We start from the raw sequence: 13,240 nt of genomic DNA, 5'->3' as shown, positions 1-13,240 counted from the left end.
AAGCCTGCCGCTCACTGTCTGCCTCTCTGCGTGTTTGCCTCTTCCTGCTTCAGAAGGACCTGCTCAGAATCCAGCTCCTGCTGAACTCATCGGAGTCCAGCCTCCACCAGCTGACGGCCATGCTGGATTGCCGAGGGCTGCATAAGGTGCCGGGGTGGGCCTGGCTGGCAAGCAAGGATGGGGCGGGGGGGGGTGGGTGGGTACCCCCGCAGGCCACATTTTCCCAGAGAGCAGCCAGTAGGGTCGAGAAGAGTGATATTGGGGCTCCCTGCGGGCCCTAGAATGACATAGAAGCCGAACAACAGGAAGGCAGGAGGGTGTCTGGCTTCTTGATTCTCCCAAGTAGTTAAGACAGTGAGAGCCAGTGAAAGGTTCCAGGGGATGGGGGTAGGAGGATTGGATCAGGTTAGCTCTAGAACGTTGGGGGATCCTGACCTAAAGGAGAAAGGCTATTCTCCAGTGTCCAGACTCCCGGCCATCTGGTCAACCCGTCCATCTCCCTGGCTGCAAGTGGATATCCCCCGCTTATTGCCAGGGTCACCTCTCCAAGCACTTGGAATACCAGACAGCCTCAAATGCAGGGAACATTCTGGGAGTATGTGCACCACCCCCGGCAAGCAGTAAGCCAGTGCATGTGGACACTTCTCATGTCCCATACGGATCTAGCATGAAGGGTCATATGATGATCCCAGCTGCCGTTTGTTGAGAACAAGTGCTCACCCTTGTTCTGTGCAGTTTGTATCCATCATATCATTAGTTGTCACAGTTATTATCATGAAATACATGTTATTTCATGGGCAATTTTAAAGGTAAGGAAACTGTGCATGTATGGATGGATAGATATAGATAGATAGATAGATAGATAGATAGATAGATAGATAGATATTTATATAGGTATATATCTATAGATCTATAAAGTAGCTCACTGAAGTTTCCAGAGCCCTCAAGTCAAGGGCTTGGCTTTGGACCCTGGCACTCTGACTTCAGAGCCAAGAACATGTACCCCTCTCTCCCTCCCGCACCACCCACATCCAATCCCTCAGCAAATCCTAGCATCTGGACTCTCAAATGTATCCTGAATCCATCCACTTCTCTCTCCTTCCCCACTTTTGCCATGATCCAAGCATAACCCTGCTCCCCTGAGTGACAGCCGTGGCCTCCTGACTGCCCCCTCCTTCTTTCTCGCCCCCTTAACCTCCCATGACCTTTCATTCACAGCGACCATAGTGATCATTGTAGAAGTGAGTTGGGTCACATCCCTTCCATCACATCCCACCACCTTCTGATCAAATGCAAACTCCTCACATGCCTGCAAGGCCTAGCGTGACCTGACACCACTCCATCCTGTCTCCTGCTCGCTTTTTTTCTCTCCTGAACATGCCCCGCTTGTCCCCTTCCTTCATCTGCTCAAGACACAATCCACTCCTTCTTGCCATGCTGGTCTTAGATTAAATGTCCCCTGTCTCCTGGCCCCCCAACCCTGCAGCTGTGTCTGTCTCGCTCAGAGCAACCGTCGCATGCCTAGCACACAGTAGGTGGTCAGCACCTGCTTATGGAGTGAACCCAAGAAGCCCCTTCTGTTGGGCCCCAGAGTGTGGACCCTTAACAGGCTGTACAAAGTGCCAGGGATGGGGAAAAGTAGGCGATCCCAGGCCCAGGCTCAAGGAGACGGGCTACCCGAGACGCGCTCAGACCCCAGGCTGTGCCCCAACCTGCCTTCCAGCTACGTGTCCCTCCTCCTCCTGTAGGACTACCTGGACGCCCTTGCTGGCATCTGCTATGATGGCATCGAGGGCTTGCTGTACCTCGGCCTCTTCTCCCTCCTGGCCGCCCTGGCCTTCTCCACCATGATCTGCGCTGGGCCGAGGGCCTGGAAGCACTTTACTACCAGGTGGGCTGCCCAGGGGCTTCCTGGGGGAGCATGCAGGAACCTCTGCTCTGAGATTGAGCCTGGAGCTGATGATCTGGGGCGAACGATGGCAGCAGGGGGCCCGGGCATTCAGCCCCAACAGGCTGGCTGGATTGCTGCAGAAGCATCCCTGAGAGTCCAGACAGACTCCCAAAAGGAGGTTCCAAGGGGCCGGGGCAGGAGCGTTCCTGAGGATGGTAACATTGTCATACCGCAACCTGGCATCCCTTGCTTGTCATCTCTTCCTCTGTAGGACTTTGAGGTGTGAGATAATGAGGGCTCTGGGTGCTGGAGGGGCACCCCCAGAATACGAAGAAGGATAGCCTGTAACACTGTTAGCAGGACACCTACACTCTCATTGAGGAGGTAGAAATGAGATGGTATTTCAGTGCCTATGGATAGATCCGACAAAAGGAAGCAGAGCAGGGAGGGTCCATTTGACGGGGTCAGCATGGTGGGCTGCTTGGAGGAGGTGGGCATGAGTTGGGAACTGGTGGAGTGATCTGTGTGAGGCAGGGCAGAGGACCGTGTTTTACAGGAACCTGAAGGGGACACGTGGCCAGAGAAGAGTCCTGGGAGCAAAGACTGGGAAGCAGGCCAGGATCGCTCGGCCTCCGAGCCTCAGCCCTCACAGCCGGCTGTGTCCTGTGTGTTGTTCTAGGGACAGAGACTATGATGACATCGACAGTGATGACCCTTTCAACCCCCAAGCCCGACGCATCGCCACCCACAACCCGCCCCGGGGGCAGCTCCGCAGCTTCTGCAGCTACAGCAGCGGCCTGGGCAGCCAAACCAGCCTGCAGCCCCCGGCTCAGACCATCTCCAATGCCCCGGTCTCGGAGTACATGTACGGTGGGGGCTCCCCGGGCCTCCCCCCCCACCTGCCCCCACACATCGCAGCTGGGGCAGCGCCGCCCCGCCTAGCCCTCGGGGAGCTAGATTCGAGGATAGCACCTTTGGGTCCAGGGAGCCCGGTTGGGAGGAAGACATCAAAGGCCAGCAGCGGTCCCCCCATCACAGCCACAGACCCTCAGAGCAGATCGCAGGGCCCAGGAGCTGCATTTCTCCAGGCCACGCTGCTCCTGGCACCTGGCACCCCATCCGCTGCTTCTCCCCTGGGCCTCCCCAAGCGCTCTTTCCCTGATATTCCCGCTCGCGCTCCCTCCCATGGTCCGTTTGCATCCCCCTGCTCGCACATGCACACCCACGGGCCCCTCCTGTAGAAACCCGAGCACCCCCGCCCCCACCCCCACGCCTCCCCCTCCTGAGCTCTCCCCTCCACCCCTGCAGGAACCAGGCCATGCTCTTCGGCGGGAACCCACGCTACGAGAACGTGCCCCTCATTGGAAGAGGCTCCCCTCCTCCCACGGTAACTTGGGCTCTCCGGGCAAAATCACAGCTGTGGCCCTTGTAGAGGAATGATTAAAAAGATAAGACCTCCTGCCGATCCAGTGAATCCCCTCCACAAAGGTAGAAAAAAATGATACGGTCCTATTACTGGACCAGATTGCCGCACACATCATGGGCAGTCCGCTAAAGGCATTGCAGAGACAGAAAGCTCACCCCAGGGCACGCCTGTCCCCAAGCAAGACCCAGCACCTTTGTCACACCAGGCCATCGTAAGTCCGTGCTAATTAGGGTGTCCCCAGTTGCCACAGTGATGGGGGCAGTCCTTCTTGATGCCTCCCTTCCAGTGAGATGCCTCCCAGACCCTTACGAGAACATTCCTGGATGGTAAAGCTGGCAGAGCCCGATTTAGCCTTAAAAACGTTTGTATACATCTCAAAGGGACCGAGAAATGGTTTACAGTGATAAGTTTGCTAAAGTAAATAATCTAAGAAGAGAGAGCATCCCTTTTTGCTCCAGGGAAGTTGTTGGGTTTTCGACGGTGTTAACCCCTTCACCCTGGGCTTCGGGCTGGAGCCCCAGTGGTGGCTGGGACACCAGCCTTCCTCAAACCCGCTCAGCTCTTGCCATCGCTAGGAACGTGCCCACGGCCGCCTCCAGCCGGGGAACCGAGACGCTGTGTCAGGGCAGGAGCCGGTGGCGTGAGGGGGTCGCGTCGGAGAGAAAAAGGCTCTGTCCTCTCCCAGAGGACATTGCTGCAAGTAGAGACAGTCAACTGTGGAGTTCAAGGACACAGACTCCTGTGCCAAATGACTGGGTTCACACCCAGCTCATGGCTTATGACCTCTGTGACCTTGGACAAGCACTTCACCTCTGTGTGCCTCAGTTTTCCCACCTGTGGAATGGGGATGGTGACAGCACACACCTCACAATGGTGGCGAGCGTTGGGATCTCAGTCACTGTAAATGTGGGGGGGGTGGGCGCAGGTGCTCTAAGAGGGAGCTGCTTATTTTACCCCCTTCTCCCACCCACCTTCTCCACAAGCTACCGTATTTATATGAAATGGACACGGGGGTTGGAAAACAAGGTCAGAAGTCTGCGATGGGGATGGGTACGCAGCAGAGTTCTGGAGCCAATTGTCTATCGGGGAGGGCGCCCCTGCTTCCCCCTGACTGGACAAGGCGTTTGAATTCAGGGGGTTTGGAAGGGGCCATCCTGCTGCTGAACTAGAAGCACTGGGGACTCCAGGACACGGGGTCGATGACACATGCCTGGGCCCTGAGAACCAGGCAGGCACATCCAGTGAGTCAGCCCCAAACACAGATGGTGCTTCTGGGGAAAGAGGCGGAGACCTAGCCCCCGTCTTCAGCAAGGGCGCAACCTGCCGGGGCGGGGGCGGTGGGGGGGAGTTCAAGAAAGCGGCTCCTGTAATAAGTGCTTTGGGACCTGGAGGGGGGAGCTGTCCCTGCTGCGCTGTGGGGTCTGAGGAGGTCCTGTGCAGCAGGTGGTACTTGAGCCACACCTTTGAGCGGGGTTCTCACTCAAGGGCACTTTTGCCCCCAGATGACACTTAGCCTGTCTGTAGGCATTTTTGGTTGTCACAACTGGGGGGCAGGTGCTACGGGCATCTAGTGGGCGGGGGCCAGGAATGCTGCTCAGCATCTTACCGCACACAGGACAGCCCGACCACAAAGAATGATCCAGCCCCAAATGTCCACAGCGCCGTGGTTGACAAGTCCCCCATCTTTCCCGCCATCACCCCACCTTGCTCTTTTCGCCCAGAGCGCCTCACCTGCTATCCTTTTATGCACAGCCCTAGACCCAGACCTAGCCCTCGCTTCCTGGGGTCCTAAGGAAGGGACAGGGGGCTGGTCGGAGCCAACGTTCCGAGTAGGCACCTCTTAAATCCCAACCCAGCTTTCTCTACCCAGAAGCCTCCTGGGCCCCTTTTCCTCCCCCTAGCTGCTATAGACCCAGGAATGCAGATTGATTTTAATAATAATCTGAGCAAAACATAATGAGGGGGAAATCTGGCTGCTGTGAATGAAGAATTACTCTGTGCACTGTGATGCCAAATAAAAATGGTTTTGGGATTACCTTCTGTTCTGAAAGACCCAGGCCACTCTCCTTGCCATTAGCAGAGATCATCAAGAGCTGACTTTATTTGAGAGGCTCAAGGACAGAGGTCACTTTTCTCCCTGGAGTTAAGACCTGCCCAGGACTCTCACTGCTTTGGCCGAGTTGGCTGCCCTGCCCCACCCAGCTCTACCTGCCCCAGGGCGGACCCCCCCGCCCCCCGCAACCTCCTTCCGTGCAAGGGGCGAGAAGAGGCATTGGCAGGTGGCTGCTTTCCAAGGAACCCCCAGCATGAGGCTGTGGACATCCACCCCAATAGACAGCATGGCTGGCCGCTCCCCACGCTCCCCCTGCACCTGCTCTGTACTGGGTGAGTGGCAAGTGTGACGTTTGGATGGATCGCTCCCTCTGCCAGCCCCATCTCTGGAACAGACTGGGATTTCACCATGGGGGGTGATAGCATGCAAGGCAGTCGGAATGGATGGCCTGTCCCATTGGCTGGAAACGTGCCTTCACCCAGCTCAACCTTCGAGGAACCCCTTGTGTCCTCTCAGGCACCATGTCCTAGACTTGACAGACAAAAATGACCCAGACAATTGTTAAAAATACCAATACCAGGACTTCACTCCGTACTCCCTGAAGTGGACGATCCCGGGAAGGCGCCTGGGAAGTTCTCAGCATATCGAGCAGCCAGGGGATCCTCCTTCATCAAGGAAGTTGGGGAAATAGTGCTTTAAGGAGATGCTCACGTGCGGGTGTGCATCGGAATCACCTGGAGGACTTGCTGGAACACAGGCATCTGCTTCACCACCCCCCCCCCACCTTTCTGACTGGGTGGGGGATTTGCCTTTCTAACGCATCCACAGTAAAGCTGAGGCTGCAGGTCCGGGAAGCGCCATGGCGAACCTCGGGTCTGACGCGGGCTTCCTCACCCTCCACACTATTCTTGGGCTGGGTCATTCTGGAAGAGGGGGCTGTCCTGGGCACCATGAGATGTTTAGCTGTATCCCTGGCCTCTACCCCCTTGATACTGGTAACTCCCCCCTCCCTACCCCCCAGTTGTGATAACCAAAAATGCCTTCGGACATTGCCAAATGTCCCTGGAGAACAAAATCACCCCTGGTTAAGAACTGCTGGGTTAGAGAGTTTAGCACCCACCTCCACCCCCGAGCTCCCACCAGCTGGGAGCACATGTTCCCCCTCTGGTGTGAACGGCCTGGACCTGAACCCCCAAACCTTCCCTGGAGCCAGGAGACAACTCAGGGTCCTGCTGAACCCTGCTATTCCAAGTCAGCAGACCAGCAGCATCTGGAGCCCGTTTGAAATGCAGAAGCAGGGGCTCCTGGGTAGCTCAGATGGTTAAGCATCTGCCTTTGGCTCAGGTCATGATCCCAGGGTCCTGGGATCGAGCCCCAAATCAGGCTCCCTGCTCGGCGAGGAGCCTGCTTCTCCCTCCCTCTACTGCTTGTGCTCCCTCGCTCTCTCTGTCAAATAAATTAAAATCTTTAAAAAAAAGAAAAAGAAAGAAATGCAGAAGCAGGTCCTGGGATATGAGAGCGGTAATGTGGGGCGTCCTGTCTTCCTGCTTCAGGTGGCAGCTAGTTAACATCTGTTGAGAACTTACTTTGCGTCTGGTCACTGCTTCTCCGACTTGGCTGCATTTGGAAGAGCTTTAAAAAAAAAATGCTGGTGGCCCTTTAAGATGCTGGATTTTATGTGATGTGGGTTTTACCTCAGTAAAAAAAATACTGCTGGGTATGTCCCGGGCATCAGGATTTTTTTTTTTTTTTTAGACTCCCAGGTGTTTGTAATGCACAGCCAAGTTTGAGAACCGCCGAGTGAGGGGTCTCGCCTGTCTGGTAGTATTCAACCCATCCTCTCACTGTAACTGCCGACGGCTCTTGGGTCCCTTTTGCAGATGGGGGAGCTGAGGCTCGCAGAGGTTGGAAAGCCTTAGCCAAGGTCATGGGATGAGTAAGATGCATAACTGGGATTTGAACGTGGATCTCTGAATCTAGGGGACTGTGCCGTCAACCTACCCACAAGGCGGGCTCCCCAGTGCCTTGGTGCGCCCTGATGCTGTCCCTGGTGTCGGTGTGCCCTGGGCTGGACATAGCAGCCATGGTAGGGGGAGGGTGACTGGTCTGTGTGTGCGTCTTGCATTTGACGCTGGGGGCCAGGCGTCCTGATGGCCCCAGGATTCGGGGCATCGCCAACAACGAAGCCTGCCCAAGCACTCTAGTGTCCCCACAATGCCTGTGACAAAGACTGGCCCCGCTCACACTCCCCAAGAAGCTCCCGCACCTTTGCGAGCACAGCGTCCAGTTTAACTGTACCGTGTGACCCTGTTCTGACCGTACCCCTCCTCCTCTCTCCCACAGTATTCTCCCAGCATGAGGGCCACCTACCTGTCCGTGGCGGACGAGCACCTGAGACACTACGGGAATGAGTTTCCAGCCTAACACACTTTCTGCAGAGGTTCCTGCCTCCTTGATCCGTTTTGGTTTTTAACGAACTCCAGCACAAGCTGCATTTCTTTAATAGAAACCAAAGGCGCCTGGAGGCTGGGTGCAGGGCCACGGGGTTGGCAGGCCGCTGTGCTTGCGGCGGGGCATCCGCGATTCAGGGAGAATCCACCTGAGCTCGGCTGAGATTCCTGACCCAAGGCCCAGGCAGACAAGAACCATGACTCGGAACAGCCTCTCCCGCTTCTGCCCTCCTGTCTTCACCGGCAGTACCCCTGGGTGCTCGGCCATGTTGAAGGTGTTGGAGAGCCGTGCAGGGGGTGGCCCCAGGGCTGGGGGGGCCCCAGCTGCATCCCCGGCAGGCTTTCCGCAGGGGGACCCAGCGGGAACGTGGGTGACAGCTACCACGGTCCACCCGCCTTCTGCCACTCTCCACTGCCTCTCCTCCATCCCAGAATCGATGCTGTGAGTTGGTTCACTACAGATAGGGACAGTCTCAGGTATTAATAGACACTTTGAAAGCAACACTAACTCTCCCCCACCCCAAGTGTTTTAAATGTTTTGATTATCCAAAGAATTGAAACTCAGAGCACATCCGGTTTTTACAAGAGATTTGGGGCTCATGCCTTCCCCCTGGGTTGTATCCCATTCTTCTGCAGATTTTGCTGGCATCAGCCAGTTCTTTCAGGATCTGGAGGAAGAGAGGATTTTTAAACAAGGAACAGGTCAGTGAGACCTGCGGTCCCAAGCTGCTGCTTGATGGGGATGTGGGTTCATCCCATTCAAGGAGGGAGGCCCTTTAAGACAGAAAAGAAGCTGAGAGGGACAACTGAACACACTCCCCTGTTCTGGGGACTGCCCAGGTGAACTGCCTCTCCCTTTTGTCTGCAAGCAAGTTTGTCTTAAAGGTTTTGGCAAAGCGGGGGGGTCATGTCTTGACCTGAGACAGGCCTCTTCCCTCGTCCCCCCAACCCTGTACCCATCCCCTTGTCCTGGGCCCCTGAGCTGCACGTGCTCGGTGAGAAGGAGCTTGTTGGCCAGGAGGAAATAGTGACCCACCATCCTGCCTGCTGAGGATCCAGGGTTAGGGTCTCTGGTGCTTCTTATCTCCTGTCAACTCAGAATGCACAACACTGATCCCCCCGCAGCCTTGCACACCCAAAGCCAGGGACACGGGGTGACCTGGCTGGGAACAAGGGCTCCGTTTCCGTTTTCGAAGAGCTCCTTTCCCATCAGAACGCTGACAGCAGAGTGACTCTCGGCGCCCAGCCAAGCCTCTATGACAGAACAGGGCCCCACGGCAGCCCGGACTCTTGCCTCACCTGTGTTAACCTAGAAGTACCGTGTACCATAAACACGTCTGTGTATGGCCACGTCGCATGCAGATAGGAACCCCGCGATGTCAAGATGTTGCTTCTTAACATTTCGTTGTTGGCAACCGTAGCGTTGTTTTTAATGCATGTAAACTAAACTAGAATCCTTTGGGTGGTCCCTGAAGGAGCCAGGTGGGCTCTGCTTGATACATGTGCGCCCTCGCCTGGGAAGAAATAAACCACTTGTACTAAAACGTGCGGTCTGTCTAACTTCCTCCGCGGCGGCAATAACGAGGGTCCCGCACGCTCCCTGCCGGCTGGGCCGTGGGCAGGAGGGCGTCCCCGCAAATCTCAGGGATTTCAGGGCAAGGACTAAAAGACGGACCACCTCCCCCAGCTGATGGCTCCCCGAGCTTTGCACTCTGTACCTAAACTCTGTCTCCATGGGGTGCCTCTCCGGGCAGGGGCACCTGAGATGCTCTGCACCCTGCAGGGCAGACTCCCAACTTGGTGTCTGCAGCTCTGTGCCCTGTTAATTCCTCTGTGCGGCAGCCTCGGCTCCCAGAATTGACTGCGTTTCAAGGAGCTTCCTGAAGGGGGCAGCTTGTGCATCCTTTGGGAGTACTTGAGGCGTGATACAGAGGGCTCTGTACAGTAGAACATGCCAGACTTGGAACTGCTCATCCCTCAAAGCTGAGCATCAGAACTAGGGCGTTTCTGAAATAGGAGTGGCCCCCCCCCACACACATCTAGCAGCACAGATGCCTTTCTCCCTCGTCTTAGGAGACCGAGAGCAGTGGGAAAAAGGCTTGGAGCAATGGAGAAACCAATCTGATTTTTCTTTAAGATTTATCTATTTATTTTTTTTTTTAAGATTTTATTTATTTATTTATTTATTTGAGAGAGAATGGGAGACAGAGCACGAGAGGGAAGAGGGCAGAGGGAGAAGCAGACCCCCCGCTGAGCAGGGAGCCCGATGCGGGACTCGATCCCGGGACTCCAGGATCATGACCCGAGCCGAAGGCAGTCGCTTAACCAACTGAGCCACCCAGGCGCCCTCTATTTATTTTAGAGGGGAGAAGGGGCAGAGGGAGAAGGAGAGAGAGAATCTCAGGCAGACTCCCGCTGAGCACAGAGCTTGACGTGGGGCTCGATCTCACGACTCGGATCCAAAATCAATAGCCAGATACTCAACCGACTGAGCCACCCAGGCGCCTCCCCCCCATCCCCCCCTGACCCCCGCCAAATCTGATTTTTTTTAAAGGTAACTGTAGTTCAGTACTCAAATGAGATTCACTTTGAGGGCATTCATCATCTCTGGGATCTGCAGAGAAGACCTGAGCTGCAGGTGGGCCCTGCATGAAGTAGGAAGGAAGCCACATGAGAGCACACACAGCTCAAGGGCGATTTGGGTCCCCACGTGTGTCACCTCAAGACCTGCATTCCTGTCTTGGGTGCACCAATCTCTCGCCCAAGGAAAGGAGTGGGGTGAATAGGCCTCTCTGCCAAGCAAGCAGTCGCCTGCCAGCCTTACCATTTCTAAACATCTCCGAACAGCCCCCACCCCAGACCCAGGAGCCCACTCCCAGAGGGAAAATAATGAACTCCATCAGGCCCCCTCTGTAAGCAGCAGAGCCTCTGCCGGGAACAGGAACAGGGGCATGTGTTTGAGGCAGTCATTCAGGGCCACCTTAGCCACGGGGGGGCAGCGGCAGAGTGGGTCCCTGCTCCAAAGCTGACTCATCTCCTAAACTCTGCTGTTTGGTGCTTTTTCCCTCTTCCAAAGCTTCAAGGTCTCAGATTTCAGAGCCGCGGGGGCAATATCGCTGCCCCTTGGCTCTAAACTGCTGATGTTAACAACACTCAGGGCGCCTTGTGTGCCCACGACAGGTATACCCAGATCCGGAGCATTTCCCTTCCTTTCTTCTCTCTTTCAAATGTCTATCTTCCCCCTTCCAAAGTGCACTGATTGCTCAGCACGGAGGCCAGCAAGCAACCACCACCGGCGAGCCTCATCTGACCTGCTGCCGTGTATAGCTGGTGAGTAGGGCTTTTATATTTTTCAATGGTTTTTTTTTAAAATAAAATATTTGCAACGGATTTTGACAGTAGAGAACACTAACTCTGAACTTCAGTTAAAGTGTTGTCCTCCCGGGTAGACGAACCAGGAGAGATGATGGACTCTGAAAAACAGGCTGGGGGTTCTAGAGGGGAGGGGGGTGGGAGGATGGGTTAGCCTGGTGGTGGGTATTGAGGACGGCACATTCTGCATGGAGCACTGGGTGTTATGCACAAACAATGAATCATGGAACACTTCATCTAAAACTAATGATGTAATGTATGGGGATTAACATAAGAATAAAAAAAAAAGTGTTGTCCTCCCTTCAAAGAATTCCATTCTTTTTTTTTTTTTTTAATATTTTATTTATTTGACAGAGAGAGAGATAGTGAGAGCAGGAACACAAGCAGGGGGAGTGGGAGAGGGAGAAGCAGGCCTCCCGCCGAGCAGGGAGCCCGATGGCGGGGCTCGATCCCAGGACCCCGGGATCACAACCCGAGCCGAAGGCAGCCGCTTAGCCGACTGAGCCACCCAGGCGCCCAAAAGAATTCCATTCTTATTAATAGACCTGTATGACAGAAAAATTAGACTCAATATAGTAGTTTGAATTTTGTTAATCAAAAATGTGTGGGAATTGTTTTCTCCCTTATCATGTAAATATCTACAAAATGTCTTTGATTTTCTTCTTAAACCTGCAGCCTAAAAGGATGTGGAGAAATTGGAACCCTTTACACTATCGGCGGGGATGCAAAATGGGGCAGCTGCTGTAGAAAAAGGTACGGTGGCTCTTCAAAAAATTAAAACTCAAGAAATTCTATCAAGTCAATAGAATTACCATAGAATCCAGCAATTTTTTTTAAAGATTTTAATTATTTATTTATTTGAGAGAGAGAGAGCGCACAATCAGGGGGAGTCGCAGAGGGAGAGGGAGAAGCAGACCCCCTGCTGAGCAGGGAGCCAAACCTGGGACTCGATCCCAGGACCCCGGGATCATGACCCGAGCCGAAGGCAGACGCTTAACGACTCAGTCATCCAGGCACCCCAGAATCCAGCAATTCTCCTCCCAAAAGAATCGAAAGCAGTCTGGAAGAGATGTTTGTACATCCATGTTCCCAGCACCATTATTCACCGTCGTAAAAAGCGGAAGCAACCCTAGTGTCCGTCAGTAGATGAGTGGATAAACAAAATGCCATCTATTCAGACAATGGAATATTATTCGGTTTTAAAAAGGAAGAAAATTCTGACATAGGCTACCACATGGATGGACCTCGAAGACATTATGCTAAGTGAAATAAGCCAGACACAAAAAGGCAATATGTGATTCCCCTTATATGAGGTACTAAGAGTAGTCAAAATCATAGAGGCAGAAGGTAGGATTGTGGCTGCTGGGAGCTGGGGGAGGGGGAAGTGAGGAGTTACTGCTAATGAGTACAGAGTTTCAGTTATGCAAGATGGAAAAGCTCTGGAGATGGATGGTGGTGGTGATGGCAGGCACAACACTGGGAATATACTTCACGCCACTGAACTAACGCTCTTAAATATGATTACGGCAATCCGTTTTGTGTTATGTGTATTTTACTGCAATAGAAAGAAATCGGAAAAAGAATAGTAAGGGGTGGACAGCAGTGCAATGGATCGCGGACTGGCCTGGGGGCGGGCGGAGGCCACGGCCAGGGGCTGCTCTCAGCAAAGAGTCTCAGTAGCCAGTTCACCTGTGATTGGGCAGAAATCAGAGAGACGCTGAAAATTGTTTTTGTCCGGATGCCTGGGCATACTCCTAATTATATGACCTCATGCTGGCTTCCCAGGTCGGCTGACATGGGCCTGCCCAGGGGTGATGGCTGTTTTGCCAGACAACAGAGCTGCCCAAGGCCATTGCAAGCATGCAGGCCTTCTGAGTGCAGGTGGGTGTGGGCAACCTGTAAGAAATCATTGCAATAAGCAATGTCCACAATAGCCAAACTGTGGAAAGAGCCAAGATGTCCATCGACAGATGACTGGATAAAGAAGATGTGGTATATATATACAATGGAATATTATGCAGCCATCAAAAGGAACGAGATCTTGCCAT

General features: G+C 54.1%; 1 protein-coding gene and 1 long non-coding RNA gene across 2 annotated transcripts; both read left to right on the top strand.

Moving 5' to 3' along the window:
- Window positions 1–6: 6 nt before the first annotated feature.
- Window positions 7–9,364, top strand: LOC102743158 (protein tweety homolog 2). Its single transcript, XM_081810480.1, has 5 exons — window positions 7–146; window positions 1,749–1,891; window positions 2,571–2,756; window positions 3,200–3,278; window positions 7,714–9,364. The coding sequence occupies exons 1-5, from the start codon at window positions 120–122 to the stop codon at window positions 7,792–7,794; spliced, it is 516 nt and encodes a 171-aa protein (XP_081666606.1). The 5' UTR covers window positions 7–119; the 3' UTR covers window positions 7,795–9,364.
- A 771-nt stretch (window positions 9,365–10,135) lies between these two features.
- LOC115943714 (uncharacterized) lies at window positions 10,136–13,078 on the top strand. The gene is made up of 3 exons (XR_014142124.1): window positions 10,136–11,150; window positions 11,868–11,945; window positions 12,978–13,078. It is a non-coding gene; the product is annotated as an uncharacterized LOC115943714 (long non-coding RNA).
- The last annotated feature ends 162 nt before the right edge of the window (window positions 13,079–13,240 follow it).

This window comes from Leptonychotes weddellii, unplaced genomic scaffold, assembly GCF_054177405.1.
Source record: "Leptonychotes weddellii isolate Sample4059 unplaced genomic scaffold, ASM5417740v2 HiC_scaffold_2674, whole genome shotgun sequence".
Classification (NCBI taxonomy): domain Eukaryota; kingdom Metazoa; phylum Chordata; class Mammalia; order Carnivora; family Phocidae; genus Leptonychotes; species Leptonychotes weddellii.
This window is presented reverse-complemented; position numbering and strand designations above follow the sequence as displayed.